Source organism: Cebidichthys violaceus, unplaced genomic scaffold, assembly GCF_023349555.1.
Source record: "Cebidichthys violaceus isolate CVI_PGR_0920_01 unplaced genomic scaffold, fCebVio1.0.p SCAF_29, whole genome shotgun sequence".
NCBI classification, from domain to species: domain Eukaryota; kingdom Metazoa; phylum Chordata; class Actinopteri; order Perciformes; family Stichaeidae; genus Cebidichthys; species Cebidichthys violaceus.
This window is the reverse complement of record NW_027176472.1, coordinates 4,453,140-4,476,831: the sequence shown is the minus strand read 5'-3', so window position 1 is coordinate 4,476,831 and position 23,692 is coordinate 4,453,140. Positions and strand designations below refer to the sequence as shown.

At 39.6% G+C, this 23,692-nt stretch overlaps 2 protein-coding genes across 7 annotated transcripts in view; one reads left to right on the top strand and one right to left on the bottom strand.

Annotated features, from left to right (window-relative positions):
* LOC137880588 (sodium- and chloride-dependent taurine transporter-like) overlaps nt 1–9,596 on the top strand; it is a 32,834-nt gene extending 23,238 nt beyond the window's left edge. For both annotated transcript variants that reach the window (XM_068722006.1, XM_068722005.1), the window contains 5 exons: nt 22–159; nt 2,546–2,648; nt 3,337–3,437; nt 3,659–3,829; nt 4,046–9,596. In XM_068722006.1, coding sequence (XP_068578107.1) covers nt 22–159; nt 2,546–2,648; nt 3,337–3,437; nt 3,659–3,829; nt 4,046–4,204 — 672 coding nt within the window. In that variant the 3' untranslated portion in view covers nt 4,205–9,596. The remainder of the gene's footprint in view (nt 1–21; nt 160–2,545; nt 2,649–3,336; nt 3,438–3,658; nt 3,830–4,045) is intronic.
* Nucleotides 9,597–16,917: 7,321 nt separating this feature from the next.
* The window catches only part of LOC137880637 (glutamate receptor-interacting protein 2-like), a 161,688-nt gene continuing 154,913 nt past the window's right edge, over nt 16,918–23,692 (bottom strand). For all 5 annotated transcript variants that reach the window (XM_068722110.1, XM_068722111.1, XM_068722112.1 and 2 more), the window contains exons 24-25: nt 23,206–23,352; nt 16,918–22,134 (exon numbers count right to left, since the gene is read on the bottom strand). In XM_068722110.1, the coding sequence (XP_068578211.1) occupies nt 21,955–22,134; nt 23,206–23,352 (327 nt within the window). In that variant the 3' untranslated portion in view covers nt 16,918–21,954. The remainder of the gene's footprint in view (nt 22,135–23,205; nt 23,353–23,692) is intronic.

Sequence of the window (23,692 nt, the reverse complement as noted above, 5' to 3'; positions counted from 1 at the left end):
TGTGTGTGTGTGTCCCTGCAGTTTGTGGAGGTGGAAGGGCAGATCACATCACTGGTGGATCTGTATCCGTCCTTCCTAAGGAAGGGTTACCGCAGAGAGATCTTCATCGCTATCATCTGCAGTATCAGCTACCTGCTTGGACTCACCATGGTTACCAAGGTAACGGCACTATTAAACGACACTAAGTCCCGCCCCCTCGGAACGCAGACCGGCCAATCGTAGTGTAGCGACGATAAACGGTTCTAAAACGCAATGTTTCTACGTAGAAACCTGTGGAGCGAACATTAACATTAGAACATTTACTAGCGTTAGCACTTCTATGCTACGCTAGCTACTGAAGGTATACTGAATGTTTATTTAGCTTTTTAATGATTGTAACAGTGAATAAAGAGGAACAGAGTTGTTCCTTAATTTCATTATCTTCTGTCTCGATCTGAAAAGGTGAAGTGGTGGTTCACTTTAACACTGTGATCTGTAGCTTTAGCTTCTATCTTTAGCTTTAGCTTCTATCTGTAGCTTTAGCTTCTATCTTTAGCTTTAGCTTCTATCTGTAGCTTTAGCTTCTGTCTGTAGCTTTAGCTTCTGTCTGTAGCTTTAGCTTCTATCTGTAGTTTTAGCTTCTATCTGTAGCTTTAGCTTCTATCTGTAGCTTTAGCTTCTATCTGTAGTTTTAGCTTCTATCTGTAGCTTTAGCTTCTATCTGTAGCTTTAGCTTCTATCTTTAGCTTTAGCTTCTATCTGTAGCTTTAGCTTCTATCTGTAGCTTTAGCTTCTATCTGTAGCTTTAGCTTCTGTCTGTAGCTTTAGCTTCTATCTGTAGTTTTAGCTTCTATCTGTAGCTTTAGCTTCTATCTGTAGCTTTAGCTTCTATCTGTAGTTTTAGCTTCTATCTGTAGCTTTAGCTTCTATCTGTAGCTTTAGCTTCTGTCTTTATCTTTTTAACCTGTTTTCACTGATGAATCAGTTTGACATCCTGGATATTCTCCTTCGAACACATATTGTAGAATCTTCTGTCTGATCATACTTTTCCAAAGAATTAGATGATATTCATGTGGGGAGTGCAGTTAGCGATGGTCGGTTGGCAGCGTGAGGCGGTAGCAGCCGTGGGTGGAGCTTAACAAAGGGTCCGTTGTGACCAGAACTTATGGAGGAAAGAATACGGCCTGATGGTTTCACTGCATATATACACTATGAAGCTCATAGATGAGGAGACGTTAGATTGTCACAATCACAACAGCGACATTGTTCATACAGCTATTAGTGTCTGTCCCTGGGGAGAGGACAGAGGGCTATTTATACTGTGAAGTCATGAGAACTTTCCTTCCCTCCTCTGGTATTAATAGAAACATTAGACCTGACTTTGCTTTTCCAATTTTGTTCTCTTCCTGCTCCTTCTCTTCTATTTCTGTCTCTCGTCTGTTTCTCATCACGTCTTCCTCCTTCCTGTCGTGTCTTCTCCTTTTGTTTTTCTCTTTTCTGTTTCTCACAACTTCTTCCTCTTCGCGTCGCCTTCGACGTTCATCCTCTCTAAACTCGCAAACGCGACGTTCGCTCCCCGTTGAGTTACAACAGACGCGTCGAGACGTATCGTCCTCCCAACCCCCGCACCAAAAGACCCGTCTCACTGCGGACATTTTGACCTGCCAAACACAAGTGCAACCGTCGTGGTGGTGAAAGAGCCTGCTGGCTCACTGTGGCAGAGCAGCACACCTGCACAAAATGGAACCAAATCCCCTGACATTTGTTACGCATGAGCTTCAACTGGCTTAGTCTTAGCGAAGCACAGTTTCCACTCGTTGTTCACAGTCCGATTAGCAACTTGAGCCGGTCTGCCTGCGTTCTACCAAAGCACTGCTCAGATGTGATTGTTCAATACTACTCGGACTACAAACTATTCTCACGCAGGTGAAGGTTGTTCACGTGCCACAGCGTTTTAAATGAAGACCAGTTCACTCTCTTGACTGGAGCTGCCGGGTCAAATGAGACCTTTTGAATTAATGTCGATGGTGGAAAATGTTTCTGTCCATCCGTCGTCTCCAATCCCTCCACTTAGTCTCACGGTCCTCGCTCTCCAAGACGATCACCCTCTATCATCCGTCTTTCTCTTCATCCATCCTCATCCTCTCTGGTCTCACGCAAAGCATCCAACCTTCTCACTGTCATTCTGTTTCCTTCCCTCGCTCCCTCCATCCCTCGCTCCCCCTCTGCCGTTCCCCTGACAACATCTTTTTTTGGCTGCGGTGGCCTGGTTCAAGTTTAGGATTCCCATGATTGTTAAAACAGATTTCACACACACACACACACACACACACACACACACACACACACACACACACACACACACACACACACACACACACTCGACATACAGTAGCCTGTCTCCCGTTTTTGGACGTATGAAGTGTTGGTATTGCAGAGTATTTATATTGCACAAATAAGTACATTGATATTGCATTTTTAAAGTGAGAGTAAAGTATTGTGTGATATTAAACCATGTGTGTGTGTGTGTGTGTGTGTGTGTGTGTGTGTGTGTGTCTCTCTGCAGGGTGGCATGTATGTGTTCCAGCTGTTTGATTACTATGCAGCGAGCGGTGTGTGCCTTCTGTGGGTGGCATTCTTTGAATGTATAGCTGTTGCCTGGGTTTATGGTGAGTACCATCCTTCTAGATATGACACAGTACCGTGAGCCTGCAGGATGTATACTTGATGTACTTACTAGCCGACTTCAGCAGACAGGAAATGAACGCCTCTAATGTATTGGGATTGTAACGTCTCAGTGCACTGAGGCTCCACTTCGGGATGGATGAATGTCAATTTAGAGACTCAAAAGACACCTAACTCTTCTTCTGGGAATGCAACTGCAGACGCCAGAAGGTTTCAGATACACGTTTACGTTTTAGTAGTTCTAGTTCTAGGCGTCAGTCATAAGGTAGCCCCGCCCCTAAAGCATTCCCTGCTTTATAGTCTGTTTGACTCTAAATGGAGCATAATGTACTAAATGAACATCATGCTGTATTGAAGAAGACTGTAAACTAGAGATTGAGACCATAAACTCATGTTTACAATGTTTACTGAGGGAATAAATCAAGAGAGAAGTCGAGTCATTTTAGACTAGACTTCTATACAACCGGAATTTCTTCAAATTTGGCACAAACGTCCTCTTGTACTCAAGCTTAAACCGATTTGAAAACGTAGTAGTTTAACATACTTTAACACGTTTTTTTATGTTATTTCATGCCGTGTGTTTAAAGCGTTCTGCCTCTGTGTTTGAAACAAGTCGTCCTGGTGCATTCTGTGTAAAAACAATAACCAAAAAGTATTTCCCTGTCTTCACAGGCGTTGATAATTTCTACGATGCACTTGAGGACATGCTTGGCTACAGACCAAATGCTTGGATGAAATGGAGCTGGACTATTATCACTCCTGTACTGTGCATGGTAAGAGCCTGCTGTCATTGTGTTATTGTGATAGACGGTTGAACCTTAATTGTCAGGTTCAGCCTGCAGATTATGACACAGGAACAAAAAAAAGAGTTCTTCTTCCTCTTTTTACGAAAACAGTTCTTCTGCTTCCTGAAACTTGTTCCAGTCCTCGTGACGTTCACGTGTTTCTTAAAGAGACACGGCTGACGTCTGTATTCACTCGTCTTCCTCCTCAGGGCTGCTTTATCTTCTCCCTGGTCAAATACAAGCCATTGACGTACAACAAGATCTACGAGTATCCGGACTGGGCCGTCGGAATAGGTTGGACTCTGGCCTTGACCTCCATGATCTGCATCCCCATGGTGGTCGTCATCAAGATCATCCGATCCGATGGGCCGCTCATTGAGGTGGGTGGCTTGTGCGCAAATTCTGCAGATTTTGTTTGTATGCAATAGTTTTTTAGTCCGTTTTTTTTAAGCTTATACCCTTTTTTCTGCCCCATCTCCATCACCCATCTTTCCACCTCCTACCTGCTTCTCTTCCGTTGTTTCCACCTCTCCTTTAAACCCCGCCCTCCTCTCACACCTCTCCAATCCCTCCCTCCTTCTTCTTCTGCCCTGCAGAGGATTAAGGCGGTGGCAGCCCCGGTTCGCGGCGGGGCCAGCTCCCGTCCCGCAGACCACCGTGGCCTCAAGGAGCTGTCCTACCCTCTGGACCCCAACGGGAACAAGGGCCTCCTGATGAAGGCGCCCACCCACACCATCGTAGAAACCATGATGTAAAGGAATGAGGCGGAGGCTCTCCATGAGATCGCTCTCCTCTCCTCTCCACTCCTGTCCTCTACAACGCTTCTAAAGCTAGCTAGTTCTTTCTGTCTATCTGTCTATCTGTCTGTCTGGTGGACTGATAAGGGTTTTTAAGGAAGAAGAAAAAAAAAAAGCGTTCCCATTTCAAATCTTGTAGGAATACTTTGGAAGTAGTTTGCTCTTGGTGGGTTTTCTTAAGAGGGTAGCAATCACATTTCAAATCTATTTCTGAATTACTCACAATTGATGGTGCTCCCCCCCCACACACACACACACACACACTTTTTGCAGAATACCAGCCGTTGTTGTAAAAAAGAAGAAGAACGTGGTTATTGAGTCTTGGAATCAAACTGAATGTTGTAGCCACGAAATTCCCATATTGAACACATATCACCAAAATCAGTTTTTGGGGCTGTTTTTTGAATATATAACAGCTCTCTGATATCATAGATATATATCTATATATGATGACCATGGTGCACTTTGCTGAGGGCGTGTGCCGTAGGGTTATTGGGTTCCACTATGTTCAGGAGAGTCCCAGTTGAGAGGAGGTAGAACATCGAGGCACTGCAGGTGCAGCATGAATAATTAAAAACGGATTTCTTATCCATGTCTGAAACATTTCGATATATATTCCAGCCGCACGAGGCGAGATCTTTCGTGTGAATTAATGACCAAACCTACCAATCAACATGTCCAGTATTTCTCATTTCTAGTACAACAACATTGCCCGGTGCAGCTAAAAAAAGAAACAAAATCAATAAATGTATATTATCGCAGCCATGATAGCCGATGACCCCTTATCAAGCCAGTATCCTGGTTTTTAAAAAAAATGCACCTTAGCCCCAAAATATCCCCATCTTCCATAGGCCTGAGACTAAAAGGTCAATGAGAAAACTAGCACTGAGACCCGCTCCTACGCGAAGAGAGAGAGAGGTATCTGAAAGGATTTGAAGTGTGGAGGTTGAACCCTTGAGTGTGTTGTATGTGGCGTACTGTACAGTAGTAGCTAATCAGTCTATCTATATCTATCTCTATCTATCTTTCTCTGTCCTAGACCAGTTTACAGTACGTTAGTGACTGCACTAGGCACTCTTGGCTTACACTTTTGGATTGGATTTATTTTATTTTCTACAGAGGAAGTTACATTATTATTAGTTTTTCCTCTGTCGATGTTTAGATTATTATTTTTTTTATTATTATTAAGACTATAATATTATTGTTATTCACTATTGATGATAATTGCTGTAGTTTTACATAGAAGAAGGAACACTTGTGAAAATACTAAGCTATTATACAAATCATACATTTACAGCGGCGGCCATTGTGACGGTAATCCTCGTTCAGTTCCGCAGCGTTGGCCCTGCCAAAAAATTCTGTCTTTAGCGTCAAGCAAACAAACAATGCAACTTATTTTATCCCCCAAATACGTTCGCCTGTGGGGGGGGGGGGTCAAGTCAAACATTTCAGCAAGCAGTTCAATGTACAGTAAAATATGTGGATTCTACAGCGGCTCCATCTGTAAGGTGGTAGGTGTTCTGTAAATACCAGAGCGCTGTACCAAACGGTAAACCAACATGTCACCAACTCAATGACTCCAAGCAAAAGAGAGTGGGACTCCTTTCCAGACTCTATCGGCTGCAGACGGTGAACGACAAGAGTTTGGTCACGTTTTTTTTTTTGATTTTCCCCCACAGTCACCATGTTGCTTCACTTCACTTCTAAATGACAGCTGAGAAGCTTCATATCAAAAACAGGGAACCTCAACTGTTCTGAAAAGCAATTGAAATGTAGCAGACGGTTGTACGCATCGCAACGTGGACCTTGGAAGTTTAGCGGGAATCGGGTGTCGATCGTCATTTGGGATTATCGGAACGAATTTCGAGGCAAATAAAAGAAGATTCACAACATCCAAATGAGTCAAAAACTTGAAATGTTGTGCGAAGTCGGACTCTGCCTGAAGTTCTAATTAAGCCTAACCAAAGACAAAAAATTAAGAGAATAGTAAACTTGATCGAATATATTAGTAAATTAAAGCTGTGAAATTAGGCACTATATAAGATGTATTAAAAACGGGACACTGGCTGAACGATTATCTGAGAAACGCCACGGTTACCATCGTTACGTTCATGTTAACATGTCCGCTACGTTCACGTTAACGTGTCCGCCACGTTAACGTGTCCGCCACGTTCACGTTAACGTGTCCGTTAACAATGGCGTTCCCGTGTGTTTGTGTCGCCGGTGACCATCCGCTCAGGACTTCCTCTTCAGCTGCTTTAACCCAGCGTCCCAAAAACATTTGACTCGTAACTGTGGTTGATGAAGAGACATTTAACGGTAGCAAATGAAAGCGGCGTTATTGTCCATTGGATCGGTTCGTTGCCGCATAGAACGGAATATATATATCACGCCTTTACTGCCTATGTAATCCGCAATCGAAGGCAAAAAAATACAAAAAAGAGTGAGTCAAAGTGAGATGTTATCGCACCTTATTTGTATAATTTGGACTTCATATGAAATGATGAGGCCAAAAGAAAAACACTGCCATCTTTTTATTCAGGGTCCTCATTGGCCTCTATAGTAAAGAAAATCTGAATACTGTCAAAAAACCTTCTGTTTTCCGAAAAAGCACAAAAGCAAGACGTATTAAAATAGATCAAAATGTCATCAAACTATTCATTCACGTCAGATATACAGTACACGTGCATTGCAGGAATTTGACCGACGACATCACATCAGAAGTGATCGTGAAATCAGGGCATCATTCCGTGTGTCATCCAAGCTTTGATCATTTTTATTTCAGTTTGTTTCATTTCTTCAACTAGAATAAAGTAGTTCATATCATTAAAAGGGATTTGTGAAACCAAATCCACAGCAGACATCTATTTTCATACAGTAATAAACTTTTCCTATATAAGTCGTCTTTGTACAGCTAAGCTCCCATTGCAGACCTCCCATTTTAATACCGATACAAAGCTTTGTTTTAATGTTCAACTTTTGTACAGATCTGGTCCCTCGATCCCCTGAAGGATCTTTGCGCTAAGGTGGGAATAGAATGGTAGTAATGCTGAAAGGAAAGGTCTGCCAGCACCTTCCAGTAAGAACAAGAGCATCAGAAACGCTACAAAGCATATACACACACAAAACAATACTCATGGCACCTATGGAAAGCTAAATATTCAGTTTCGCCATTTTGCCTACATGGTGCATCTATTAAATGTCTTGGTCATAACTTCTAAGATGCACAAAATGGAAATACGTGTTTTTATAATGTTGGGACCACAAGAAATAGCAATGTTGAAAACTAAATATCTAGATTCAGGGCCGGTATATCTGACGCTTACCGCTGGATGAAGCCGCTCCCTAGTGCTGAGATCCTTCTTTTGGTGGGGTTGGGTGGACCAGAAACAATAACTAATGCAGTCGTTTATTGGTTTGTTCTGCCTCTCTGTGTATATTTACAGTATATATACCAGTTCCTCTGCCTTCTTACACTCCCCTTCAGTTAGCCTGAGTAATCCTTCCTTTAACCTAAGCTAACCGATTTTTCTCAGAGAAAACGAATTTGCAAGAGAATCGAAGCATTAGCGATGCACAAAGTTTTTACCGCCGAATGTTGAAATGTGAAAGTCACCTGTGGGTGATTGTAAAAGTTTCTGAAGATCTATTTTTTAGGGTGAAAACAAAAGAATTCGTTTCCTTTTTTTTATTTTTATTGATCTAGTTTTATTGAATTCTGCAGTTTTCTTGTTTTATTTTATGTTTGATTGTGTGTCTGTCACATTTGCCTTTTGTATTCCAAATATAGTGTATTTGAACCTCTGTCATCGGAGTAACATGTACAACTATCAATCAAAAAAACAAAGCAAAAAAATCAACAAAAAAAAAAGCTACGATTTGTTACGTGCAATACTTTGTAGAATACTTTTATTTTTCTCGCTGTTTTTCCAAGAGGTGGTACCAACCTTTGACGAAAACACAAAAAACACGACAGCCTGTGAATTCTTGATGAAGAAAATTTGAACCTTCAGGGTCCGGTTCAATCCAAACCGGCCACAAAATGCTCCACAGCGTGGAAGTGAACCAAACTAAACCACTACTCCATCAGAGATCTTGTGGTTTGAAATGCACTGAGAAAGATATTAACATTTTGTGACATCAAATTGAATTTCTTAGCGGAACGTATTTTTTTATTTTTTTTTTGTGACAGACTGCTAAATTGTGGGTTTGTGAGGGGTATGAAACACAGTAACACTGCCACTAAGCCCGCCATCTTTCTACCTGCTTTGTTCATCTCAGTACTGCTGTGCTGCTGAAACACCCGGCAGCTTTCCCAAAAGCACGCCACCACCAAAGTTCACCAGTTCTAATCCACAACACATCTAACCGGTGCCCTTCTCAGGGTTGAAAGTCTAATTTGGAGTCATTTCGGCTGCTTTTGGGAAGCCCGCCCCCTCAGCAACAAATGCAGTAAATCCAATAAAAACCAGATTGAACCATATCAAATGTGGGCTTTTCTTTTTAAAACGTTGTATGCAATTTCTACATTCGGCTTATTCAGAACTCCACTTCGCCCAACCCCGCAGCCGTAGTGCTTTATCAAAGAAACCGAAGAACCAAACTACACAGGAACATGTGACCTGATTTTAAAATCCCACGTTGCCTACGTCGTCTTCATTGCTGGTATGAAAACACCATATCTGCAGGTTTCGGAATCTAATCGTCTCGTTTCTGTGATAGAGATTCAACGTTAGACCACACAGACGTGGTGACACACAATCTGTTTCATCACTGGAGTCACTGTGACCGCGAGGCTGTGAAGGAAGATAATCGAGGCTCTATTCCCTAAACGCAAAGAGCGTCTTAGTTCTTTGGTTCGATGTTTTGAAAAAGATGTCGTCCTTACTCGGAGAACCATAGTTATTATGTAACCTAATTAAAATTTTTGGCTTTTTTAGCTTTTAATCATGTTTTGACTTTTTGGCCGTACAATCATCTTTCCTCTTTTAAATTAAATGATCTCAGCGCTAAGTCCTCTGGGAAATGGAGTCCCTCTCTTCCTCCCCACCCTCTCGGTGGACAGACTCGCTCTGAACATTGTTCCCAATGACAATGCGTCCGTCTCCCCTGCGTCATACTGTATGCCAGCCCTTCCTTTTTTAAGGAATGTACATTAGAAAATGTCTTTTAATTCTTTCTGAAGAAAAAAACATTTTTAAAAGAATTTGAAAGGTTTTATTTTTTATTTCTATGGCCAACCTGTAAGCTAGGTTAAAAAAAAAAATCTGAAAAAAATATGTGTTTGAACAGGTTTTACAAAGGTGTAAAACTTTTTTTATTTCTTAATAAAAAATTTGTCTTCTGAAAATGAGCTCCTGAGTTTTTTTTGTGTCTGTATGACATGTTCATTTACGGGTGGGGTAACACACACACACACACACACACACACACACACACAAAGATCATTCCATTCAAGTTCAATTTCCCAACTCATGGGACTTATGTACCTAAATCCTCTCGACGGCATAATAAACTGTAATCCTACAAATCCTGTATTACAAGATTTAAGGTACCCAAGCCAACGCAGGAGGCTGCATTCCAGCACGTTCACTGCTGCCACGTTTCCTGAAATATGTGAACGTATTCAAATTTGTGGCAGTTATAATAAAAGGGCAATTATATGTCTGTAGTTAACATATATGTCTTATGCAGTGACTTTGCTGTTTATGTCTCATGCAAAGCTAAAAGTGACTGAAAAGATTTTCACTCTCTTGCTTGTCACGCGATTCATTAATCAGTCAAGTTAACTTTAACCACTCGTACCCTAAACCTAACTAAGTTGTTTTGTTGCCTGAACCTATTTTCCTGTCAGGACTGAAGTTTATTTTTTTTAAAAAGACAAAATAACGTCCCTGCTTGTCCAAAACTAACTCTAGTGGAGTCGTAGTTTGAAGCTCAGGGCCACTGACCAATCAGCAGTAAGAAAAAGTTGACTGAGTTGGTTCGCAAGATTCCAAAGGAAAACAACCGATCAGACACATATTTTAGTGGAAATTAAGAAGGTTTGTGACCCATCCCCCGCAGAGCCAGAAACAAGCACCGCCCATCCACGGGGCAAACTCTCTTTTCTTTTACAGTTAAACAGTTCACTAAAATCTGTTTCTGAAAAACATTTGAGGAAAGAAACGGGCAACGCAGAAACATAATCTTGATTTATATTCTAGTTTGACAGTTTGATGGACAGAGATGTTGGAGACCCCTCGGCTCTGATTGGTTGGTTCTCTTCGGCCGCATTAGAATCTTGCAAATGCCCAATAGATTAGATTAGATTTCTTTATTTGTCATTGCATGTTATACAACGAAACTTCATTTGAACAGTCTGTTCTGTTTAGCAGCATAATGACATAGTAAAAAAGTCAAACAGTAAAAAACAGTAATAAAACAACAGTTATTGCACGTAGACCATCGTTGCACAGAGCAGCACTATAGGATGTAGTGACAGTTTGAGCAAATGTGACAAAAAGTTATTTTAATTACAGGCACCAACCGTACCTTTACGGTAACTTCCATGCTTTTCTTGAATCCATCAGGACTCATAAACATCTTCCTTTGGCTATGATTGGTTGGGTTGAATGATTGCCCAGGTGATCCCTGGTTGCTGATTGGTTGCACCATGGCAGCCCTTGAGGATATGAAGCCAGCTTCCCACAAAAAGTCAACAACCTCCTGCTATATATTCCTGATGTGTGTGTTGTGTTCAAAACCTTTGAAACCGTGGGAACTGTGGGTTTCACCCCTTCATGAATGCCTTTTTCCCAAAGTCAGGGGTTTGAGTTGGCTTCATGGTGGCACTAGAACCCACAACAATCCAACCTGTGCTTACCTAACCAAACAAAACCAAACAGACATCACTTACCTAAGCTAAGCTAAGCTAAGCTAAACTAACTAATAGAAACAGGAGAAGCAAAAAGCAGTACAAACAACCTCCAATCCCTCTCAGACTGAGCTGTGTGTTCACTTAATGGAATATTTTGACCCAAACATCCGCTTGACGTGGTGGAGATGAAGAGAAGCTGGGCACTGATCACAGCTAATTATCCCAGACGTTGTTTCCCCTCATCAGCTGCGGTTACATGCGGTTACTTTCTTTTTCTTTTTCTTTTGAAATCAAAACAAGTGACTCCATTGAAGGCATTATGAGCGCTACATAAAATACTCATTTAAAATGTCCTGTTTATGCTTCACAGAGGGTTCTTTCAGACACCGTACACATCCAGTTAAGTCTCGGTTCATTAATGTCGTGTGCTTGATTTTTTGGTTTTGTCCAGAAAAGTGACACAAATAACCAACGCTTCAGTTCTGATTATTGCTCCCATGTGACCCAACAGAAGTCCTTTTATTCAGCAGGAAACGCAGAAGATGATGTTGGCTTGAACTTAGCGTTGAATAATATTAATGTTGCTGCTGTTTTACCGCAGTCTGAGCTTTAAATAACTAGCACTCCAGAGACAGAAACACAACGCTGACATTTCCATTCTCCGCCTGCCAGCTTCCTGGAATAGACTTTGCTGCTGAGAATCTCTTTTTCCCCTCATTTCATCTTGGTGACAGTTGTTTGGCCTTCCTTCCACGGAGCAACGAGCAAAAACAAATCTGTGCGTATTCAAGATTAGTGCTTTATGCTACTTTCGCCTTTTGTTCTGACAGTCAGAAATAGAACAGGAAGTGGAAGGGCAAAGCAAGTGAGGGATGATGTGAAAATCAAGCGTGGCGGGTTTGGATCCCGGGATGTTGTGGTCTCTTTGGTACAGTCCACAGGGACACGGTGTGTGCTTTTGCAGATTTTCCACCAATTTGGCAAGTCCACTTCCCTCCACACTGTACCCCATGTTACTGCAAACTACTGTTGTCCTGTGGACTGTTGAATACAGACGTGTGCCACCTCTTTGACACATTTTTAACATATTATACTATGATATTTTTGACATACTCTGACTTTTTGAACATACTATTCTACGACGTTTTGTGAATTCATATTATACATTCACAGTTTTCATGATCTTTTTCAACATGCTAAACTATGACTTTATTTTTCAATTTTTTGACAAATTATACTATGACTTTTTTCACATATTTTTTGACATACTATACCATGACTTCTTTATGAGGTTTTTCTGAAATACTTTAAAAACAAATTGACCGTCTACATCATGTCTTTTTTCAACATATTATAGTTGTACTCTACTATAACTTTTTTATGATATTTTTAGACAAACTATGTTGACTTTCTTGGACAAATTACTTTATTGTATTATGACTTTTGTAGTATACATTGACGGTTTTCATGATGTTTTTCTAACATACTATAATATGACTTTTTTATGACTTTTTCAACATGCTATACTATGACTTTTTTCAACATGCTATACTATGACTTTTTTATGACTTTTTTCAACATGCTATACTATGACTTTTTTCAACATGCTATACTATGACTTTTTTATGACTTTTTTCAACATGCTATACTATGACTTTTTTCAACATTCTATACTATGACTTTTTTATGACTTTTTTCAACATGCTGTACTATGACTTTTTTATGACTTTTTTCAACATGCTATAATATGACTTTTTTAACATTCTATACTATGACTTTTTTATGACTTTTTTCAACATGCTATACTATGACTTTTTTCAACATGCTATACTATGACTTTTTTATGACTTTTTTCAACATGCTGTACTATGACTTTTTTATGACTTTTTTCAACATGCTGTACTATGACTTTTTTATGACTTTTTTCAACATTCTATACTATGACTTTTTTATGACTTTTTTTCAACATGCTATGCTATGACTTTTTTCAACATTCTATACTATGACTTTTTTATGACTTTTTTCAACATGCTGTACTATGACTTTTTTATGACTTTTTTCAACATGCTGTACTATGACTTTTTTATGACTTTTTTCAACATGCTGTACTATGACTTTTTTATGACTTTTTTCAACATGCTATACTATGACTTTTTTGTGATATTTTTCAACATGCTATAATATGACTTTTTTAACATTCTATACTATGACTTTTTTATGACTTTTTTCAACATGCTATACTATGACTTTTTTATGACTTTTTTCGACATGCTATACTATGACTTTTTTATGACTTTTTTCGACATGCTATAATATGACTTTTTTATGACTTTTTTCAACATGCTATACTATGACTTTTTTCAACATGCTATACTATGACTTTTTTATGACTTTTTTCAACATGCTATACTATGACTTTTTTATGACTTTTTTCGACATGCTATAATATCACTTTTTTATGACTTTTTTCAACATGCTATACTATGACTTTTTTCAACATGCTATACTATGACTTTTTTATGACTTTTTTCAACATGCTGTACTATGACTTTTTTATGACTTTTTTCAACATGCTATACTATGACTTTTTTGTGATATTTTTCAACATGCTATAATATGACTTTTTTTAACATTCTATACTATGACTTTTTTATGACTTTTTTCAACATGCTGTACTATGACTTTTTTATGACTTTTTTCAACATTCTATACTATGACTTTTTTATGACTTTTTTCAACATGCTATACTATGACTTTTTTCAACATTCTATACTATGACTTTTTATGACTTTTTTCAACATGCTGTACTATGACTTTTTTATGACTTTTTTCAACATGCTGTACTATGACTTTTTTATGACTTTTTTCAACATGCTATACTATGACTTTTTTATGACTTTTTTCGACATACTGTACTATGACTTTTTTATGACTTTTTTCAACATGCTATACTATGACTTTTTTATGACTTTTTTCGACATGCTATACTATGACTTTTTTATGACTTTTTTCAACATGCTGTACTATGACTTTTTTCAACATGCTATACTATGACTTTTTTGTGATATTTTTCAACATGCTATAATATGACTTTTTTATTACTTTTTTCAACATGCTATACTATGACTTTTTTATGACTTTTTTCGACATGCTATACTATGACTTTTTTATGACTTTTTTCAACATGCTGTACTATGACTTTTTTATGACTTTTTTCGACATGCTATACTATGACTTTTTTATGACTTTTTTCAACATGCTGTACTATGACTTTTTTATGACTTTTTTCAACATGCTATACGATGACTTTTTTATGACTTTTTTCAACATGCTGTATTATGACTTTTTTATGACTTTTTTCAACATGCTATACTATGACTGTTTTTTTCACTTTTTTCGACATGCTATACTATGACTTTTTTATGACTTTTTTCAACATGCTGTACTATGACTTTTTTCAACATGCTATACTATGACTTTTTTGTGATATTTTTCAACATGCTATAATATGACTTTTTTAACATTCTATACTATGACTTTTTTATGACTTTTTTTCAACATGCTATACTATGACGTTTTCAACATGCTATACTATGACTTTTTATGACTTTTTTCAACATGCTATACTATGACTTTTTTATGACTTTTTTCAATATGCTATACTATGACTTTTTTATGACTTTTTTCAACATGCTAGACTATGACTTTTTTATGACTTTTTTCAATATGCTATACTATGACTTTTTTATGACTTTTTTCAACATGCTATATTATGACTTTTTTATGACTTTTTTCAACATGCTATACTATGACTTTTTTATGACTTTTTTCAACATGCTATACTATGACTTTTTATGACTTTTTCCAACATACTATTGTACGGCTTGTTTGTGATCTTTTTACGACATATTATACCTTTACTTTAAAAAATATATGTATTTTCAATATTATGACTTTTTTTGCCATACTACATATACTGACTTTTTTATAATCTTTATTCCACATACATTACTTTTTTAGTTCTACAATACAATGAGTTTTTTTTGACATACTGTACTGTGACTTTATATTTTTCCGACATACTATACCTTGACTTTAACAAAACTTGTCAACATTTAGACTTTTTTGTGACTTTTTTCGAAATACTCTACTTTGACTTTTTTCAACATACTATATTATGACTTTTTTCAACACACTATGCTATGACTTTTCTTTTATATACTATAGTATGACTTTTTTGTGATATTTTTCGACATACTATACTATGACTTTTTTTCATAATATATCTTGACTTCTTATATTTTGATATTTTTGTCATTTTTTTCTAGGACTTTTTTCTGTATTTTATTTTGTACTTATTACAACATAACTTTAAAAAAAATATTTTTAGACTGTCAGCACTTGTTCTTTACATTTCTGTTCTGGAGTGGAATCCTTACTGCTAGACCACATGGTCACTTATCTATATCACTATATCACTTTGACTTTTTATAGAATCTTTATTCGACATACATTACTAAGGCTTTGAAAAAAAATAACTGACTTTCAATATCATGACTTTTTCAACATACTATTCAAATAAATCTTTTATGGTATTTTTCCAACATACTATACTACTTTTTTGGGGATTTTTTTCATCATACAATTCTGTGACATTTCTCTTGACCTTTTTAGTCATAGTATACTATAACTTTTTTTTGAGTCATAGTAAAGTATGACTCACAAACTATAGTCAACTCATATACTAAGAGTGATGTCTAGACTGGCACTCAGAGTTTTGTTGAATTTTTCATATTATTGCCTCGTCAGTGGGCCTAGTTTTTTAGGATTTAAAAAAATAATAATTCATAACTGATGACTGTGTAGTAGTCAGTAGTAGATCTGAAAAGCTGCCCCCCCCCCTCTCTTTTCTTTGGAACATGTGGCTATATCTTACACATTGCAATTGTAAATATACATAATCTTGGATGTCCGGTTCTGTTTCGGTACAAACACACAATAACTGTGTTGGTCTGTTGTCTCCGTTTGCTAGTATTAGTCCGTCGTTAGCTGAGCTCCGTCCAGGTTTTGTAGGTTTCTTCTGGTCTTCAGGTCTTTCCCCAGCTTCAGCTCCACCGGCTCACGGACGTGCTAAAGCGTGATGAAGACCAGTCACGTTCCTGTTTCAATGTTGGTTCGTTAGGTCAGAGTGTGCGTACTTATACATATGAGTGTGTGTGTGTAAATGTACATACTGTATAGTGTGCAAATGGGTCCTTAACTACTTTTCCATACGTTACTGCTGTGTGTGTGTGTGTGAGTGTACATTTTATGTGCACTCTGCTCTGTAGCAGTAGACTCTTGGGAATAATTAAATCTGCAGAGGCAGAATGTACAGTATATACAGAACTGAACAGTATATACACACACACACACACACACAATGAACCATGTTATGTATCAGAGTGGCAGGAAAAAAGACCGTGTGTCCTCACCCGCACAGACCCACACACGCACATCCAAACACACTCTTTTCCACTTGCTTGTTTTCCCCAAAACACTGAAGCTCTGCAAAAGCATGTTTGTGCTTACATGTGAGAGAGCATTAGATTAGATCAAAGCCTGTGATGTTAAGACTCACAGCTCAGTCGTGTTTCCTTCACTTCAGTGACTCTGTGTAGTTATTCTTCATAGCTCCTGGATGGAAAACATGTGCACACGCACACACACACACACACACACACACACACACACACACACACACACACACACACACACACACACACAGGGATTACTTTAAACACCAAAGTAATGACAGACAAGTCATCCCACATAAAATTAGACGTTTTATTGTTCTTCTGATCTTTTCTCATGTTCCTCTCAAAAAGAGAAGTATAGCAGTACACTCTTGGTTTCATAGAAAATGAAAACAAAAAAAACGACAACAACAAAGTTATACATTTTATTCCTCCTCCGATAATGCTTGTTTTGTATTTCCTCCCGTGTTTCGGAAGAGTACTATTGTCATAGAAAAATACTATATTACATAGAATAGAACTTTACACAATTTGAAAAAAATACACAATATCAACGCATACGTTATTAACGGCCCAATCCGGAATCGCAGTGAGCCGTGCTGCCACTTGTCAACACATTTCTTCTTCTTCTGTTTTTTTTTTAATAATTCAACGTTTAAATAAAGTCGTGAAACTGATACGAATGTCAAAGAATCACATCGCGTCTTTGTAGAAAGTTCTCGTGTGACGCAGAGACTCATGACCAACAAGAGACGATGTGACGCAAAAATATATCATTTTTACTTTTGTAAAGTCAATGAAAGTCGAGTGAAGAAGTTTGTATTCATGTTATGTTACCAAACTGTGGTTGTCTGGGCACAATGCTATTGGCTCGCTGAACAAACACTATGTTATATATATATATATATATATATATATATATATATATATATATATTTTCCTTTGCGGAAGGCTAATGGCTAGCTCACTAAGAGCTACGGTTGTATTAATAATTGGGAATGTATGTGGTTAAGCTAATGTTTAGCTGTCAAAGACTGGTCTAGTGAACCATTATCTGGTCTTTGACCGTGTTCAGTGTTCATCATTAACCATGAAGGGAAATCATTGAAATATTGCCGACAGTAGTGACAACAGGCAAGTGTAGCCTATGCAAAAAAAATGTGAACAAAATGTGTTCGTCTGACATTGTGAAAAATTCCCCAAAATTTCCATTGATTAGTGACCGAAAAATAATGAAATATTAATTTTAAATGACAGTGTTATAGCGGTGAGGTTGCAGACTGAAGCTAACCCATTAACTGTAAATGAGTCATTTGTTACATTTATTACGTCGTGAAGAAGTTTTATATTTTCTTATAAACTTTTGTTACAATTCCGGATTGGGCTTTAAACTGACCTTTGACCCAAAAATGCATAGGGAGTATGGATGACCACACATACGTACATAAAAACCAACAGAACACTTTGGAAGGCTTTTCTCAGCGTTAGTCTTCTTTTCTTTTTTTTGTAGCTTTACAAAACTGTGTTGTTTTTTTTTGGCCACTTCACATTTGCGTATAAAACACTCAGAGTCTGTTCTGTTGTACATGGAGATACTTACAGTGCATGGTATTCAACAGTGTGCTTCTCTTTTGTGTAGTAAGTGCTTGGAGAGATGTAAATGTTCCCTTTTCCTCTTTTTGTCATTAAGGAAGAAGTTTCTCAGGCTCCTCTCACTGTTTTCACTCTCATCAGGGTTTCTATCGCCGCTGTACAATGAAATGTACACCGCCGAGCGTCTCTGTCCCCGACACACACACACACACACACACACACACACACACACAGAAAAACAGACATCCTTGGATACGTACATGTAGAAATACATGTATATACATGTAGTACACACAGAAAACAAGCCCCGCCTCCCCAGATACACATACCAATACAGTCTTATATACATGCAGGCTCCCACATTCTATCACACACACACACACACACACACACACACACACTCTGGTGCTCTCAATGGGGGCAGCTGGATTCTAACTGCATTATGTAAGAACGTGAGGAGAGAGTGGGAGACGGACAAACAGTGAAAGAGAAAGAGAGAGAGAACAGAGGTCGTGATTGTTCCTGTCAAAAATGTTTCCAATCCTTCAGAGGACAAAGGCTATTCTCTGTCTCCTCTCTCCTTCACACACACACACACACACACACACACACACACACACACTCACACTCTTTCTTTCACACACATTTTTGTTTTACACTCTCTCTAGTGTGCTTACACACAGGAATACATTTATGAAAATGTTTCCCTCTGACCCATAACACTCTGTAGTTTCTGTCTGTGCCCCCCCCCCCCCACACACACACACACACACACACACACACACACACACACGTTCTCCCAGTATAGGAGGGGAGCGACCAGCTAGTCTCATTTCTGCAAACGTAATAAGTGCAAAGAAAAAAGGTTTTTGGCAGAAATCAAATGAAGTCATTGAGACAGGAAGTGGAGAAAGTGGAAGGAATCTCTGCTGTTACCAAACAGAACAAAGAAAGGTGGGCGAGTTAAAGAGAAGTCATTAGATGAGCTTCAGGTGTCTTTGAGTTTGACGTGTCACTGAGTGAGTGGAGCTATTTCAGGCTAACAGCGCGTCCACGTCTCAGGTGGGAATGAACTTCACTCGTCTGAATCGTCAGTGAAGAAGACTGACGACGTGCTGACATGTGATGTTTTTAACTTGATGAATACTGGTTTCTGATGTGATGTTGAAGATCGCAACCAACTGAAACTTCTCCCGTGTGCCAAGCGTGGAGACCGCTCCAGTCCAATCCAGGGCCAGTGTCTGGGTCTGTCCCTTCTGGGGAATAGATCCCCCCCTGAATGCTACACGCTGGCCCTTTAAGAACCGTCCACCATCCCAAACTAACCCTACAAAAACATCTCAGAAACAAAGCTGAAGCAATTCAAAGTGGGAAGCTTTTTGACTCATGTATGTGCACATCAGAAACAGAGCTGCAGGGAACGTGAACTCACTCTAAGACTTTAACACACAGTGACGTGCACGCTCCTGCTGCATTGTTTCATGTCCTTTAGTTCTCTGTGCATGCTGGCCCTGTTCTGTACGAGAGTGTGTGTCTGTCTGCGTGACTTGTTCCTTATCTGGACGGCTCGGTACAAAATCTTCAGCCTCCGGACGACAGCCGTCAACTTTGTCCTTAATTGTGGTGCTGCCAAAAAGGGGGCCGGTCTCTCCTACAAAGCCAAACAGCAGCAACACTCTGGTGTTGGTGGTTGTGCTGCAGGCATCATGTCGTGGTGCAAACCAGTTGTCACGACTGTGGCGGTGGTGATCAGGATTACTTTAGACCGCGTCGCTCGACGTTTGCTCGTTGTTCACACTGGTACGCTCCATTCTTGACTCAGGCTGCACAGGTGGAGTCAGCGACCTTTCTGTGAGTCCAGTCAACACCCTAAAAACGCCGCTTTCTGACTCTTCCGACTCGCCGCTCCACTGCGGTCGTAATAAACGCATGGTTAACGTTGTGAATTCAAACAAAACCACGAGCGACAACGTCACGGTTGGGCTCTAAATACGTACGCTAACTAAATAAACCGTGACTTTAATAAAACTAAACTTTAAGACAGTGAACCCAAGCAGGCCATGCTCGTGTGTTGTTCAATCCACAATCGAGCAGCAGTACGTAACCTCAAACGATATGAGCACAAGGATTATGAAGCATTAGTGCTGAATCGCATCTCGCAAGATCATCCGAAGTTCTGTATCTTTGGCTCTTTCGTCAGCGCCGGTCTGAGGTATTGACTGCCTGGGCGAAGTTTGATGCATACCAGTGGAAACTAAAACTTGACCATATTATACTGCTGTCTGTTTACTGTGAAGATAATCCATGTTGGATCAATAAGTTCACACTGTTTTGTGTCATAAAGCAAATATGCCCAGAAACCTGCCCCAGTGGCTCACAGTGTAAAACGGAGGCTCCTTCACCTCGTTAGCTTGTGGCATAACGTCCTCATAATAAGTGCTACACACTGGTTGTCTGTGGTTACTGTGACCCTCGACCCTAATCATGAGCTCTGCTGCTTACAGGCCATGTAGCGTCTTCTGCTCTTTGACTTTGTAGGTCATGAGCCCAGTGCTGTCATGACAAGCGCGGTGACAAACTGGGGCAATGCAGATTGGCAACTTAAGCAGCAGTTGGCAAAAAAAAAAAAAAGACAAAACCAAACAACAAAGGAAGATGTTCTTCTGTTGGCAACAAAGTTTTCTCTGCGGCGTCTCCGTGAGCAAAGCTGCAACACGTGCGTTGAAGCGATGAACGCTAACGAATCATTTGAAGACGCCACATTTATGTATCAAGTCTCCGCTTTTTCTCTCCTTCCTCTTCCTGTTTGGGTTGGAAATTTACGTTTGGCAGTAGTGATGACATCGTTGTCTTCGACTTGAAATGATTACATTACATGGTGTTATTGTGCTGACACATCCGGAATAAAAGTCCACCTTCATGCAACAGTTGAAAAACAAAAAAAACAAAAACGTTCCGGTTGTGACTCTTGGAAATTGTATTTAACCATTTTTAGCAGCAAAATGGAATTCTATAATGCGTCTAGACCGCAGTCCGACAATTACTTTAGAAATGGTTGGTTCAATCTTCTAGTAAGTGTTAAAATCCTTTCTTAAAACAAATTAATCTGCAAACTGAGCAAGGCAGTTTCTTTTATAACAATACCGTTAACATGAGCTTCAACCATTAACAGTATTGTGTAATAAGGTGGATCCCTCTGGCCCAGTCAGTACCAGAGAAGTCTAGAAGCCCGTGGCCCGGCATTAAAAGCGACAGCTGAATCCAAATTGCAGGTTTTTAGTCATTTGTTTGAAGTGAAAACAGTATTTAAAGAGTCATCAGCTAATGGACGGTTAAAGTGCCAACTAAAGCTTGTTTATGTTGGAACAACTTTGAGGATTCCCAGCCAAGCTTTCAATAGAGCGTCTCGCGTGGTTTCTCTGCAACATGCCAGGCCGTCCAAAGAGAACCTGTATGACAGCAGTTTAACCCAGTGTGATTGGGAAGGGGCAACTGTGTGAGCATGCAAGTGTGTGTGTGTGTGTGTGTGTGTGTGTGAGAGTCTCTGTGTTTAAGTAGAATTGTTACAAGCCGGTGGAGTGTGTGTCTTTGTGTGTGTTTGGACCAGTTCCAGTAAAGAACTTTGCGCTTCATCACCAGTTATAGTATGTCTCCTGCCTGAGTGTGACAGAGTGAATGCATGTGTGTCTAGAGATTAATCTGTCTGTCTTTGTGTGTGTGTGTGTGTGTGTGTGTGTGTGTTACAGGTCTAGCGGGTGGTCTAAAGTGTTGTTATTGTCCTCTGTGTCGTCGTCGTCGTCGTCGTCGTCGTCGTTTGCCATCGGGTTGCGACTGATGACCAGCTCCAGTCGGTCCCCGGCCTCTGTGATCAGAGGCACCGCCAAGCAGCAGTCAAAGTCCCTCGTCCTCACGTGGTTCACCTGGACGGAGACGGAGAGACGGCGGCTGCTCCGGTAAATGGTTCTGCTGTTGGTTCGCTAGCTAACAAAGACTGACACCAGCTATTGCTGAAGGCTAAATGAGACTTCCTGGTTGTAATTTGGGGCGAGCAATAAACATGTTCATCCTAAATAGAAGCAATGATGAACAAGTTATATTTTGAACCAAAATATTCACCATTAATTATTAACCTCTTGAACCCTAACCCTAATTTTTAGGCCTCTGCTCGGAAATTGCATACCCACACTAAAAATAGTGCATCTCTGCAACCACACGGTGTATTTGAATAATGTTGGTGTTATAATAAAGGGAACACTTGTGAGATTTGTTCAGATGTGTAAATATCAGTATATATGTTACTGGTTAAGAGTAAATGAAGATGGCACACAGCACAAATTGAAAAATGTTGAACAACAGAGAGTCTTTTTCGTTTCTTCTTTTCTACATAACTGTTGGGGGATAAAAACTTTTGGAGCGATCTTGCAACAAAAATGATCTAAACTAACGATTAGCAGATTTGGGGATGAAAGGAGATGAAAGGAGATGAAGCTGTGTTTGCTCTGTACTCCACGTCACAAAATGAAATGTTACAACACGGTTAAAATGGTGAATCTGAGGGTGTTGAGTAACCGTAGGCCTTTTTATACAAAGTAGAAAGACTTAAATGAGTTTGTTGTATTTGTGGTTAGGAAACAAACACATTTGACCAGATTCACTGTCTCTTTCTTGGGGATACTTTGTGCTTATTTTGGGGGCTTTTTGCTCTCAGCAGATTAAACAGTTCGCAGTGCAGGCAAAACAAGCCTGCATTGCGTATATGTGACTAATCTGTTTATTTCCATAACAGTATGAACAGCACAAATCACATGAAATTGGATCTTTGATCCTAAATGAGAAACAGGTCAGATTTGCTGGCATCACTCTGAGCAGTCACTCGATCCCACCGATGCTGGCTCAACTGATGAAACGTTTAGTCTTTTCGACGTGCGGGTCAGTTCATGGCCGTGGACGTCAACACCCTCAAAACATGAAACGGGTTCCCTCATCTTTACCTGCAGGATCCGGTCGTAGGGTTTGAGCCCGGCTCGATCGGCGGGCCCGTCGGGTCGGATCATGTTGACGTACACGCCTTTCTCCAAGAAGCCGTCCGACACGCTGAAGCCAAAGTCGTCGATCTCCGGGTCCTTTACCACCGTCACCTACCGACGACGGCACAAAGATGAAACCTTTAAACCCAAGTTTTAATGTTCATGGATTTCTGTGACAGTTAAGCAGCAATAATCTATCAAACCACCACGAAGACAACAGCTGATCGCCAGTGGATCGCCAGCTTTAACGGATATGATCGGTCAGTTGTGTGAGCTCCAAAATACATTCAATACAAAGAAGTCAACCATTCTGATGTCTCATCATATGCTCCGAAAATGAAAGTTGGCTTGTTGTGTCAAGCGAATCTAAACTTGAAGCAACACTATGCAGCTTCTTTTGATGGTACCCTGACTTGTAATAGAAAGAATGGCGCCTCTGAACGCTTGTTCC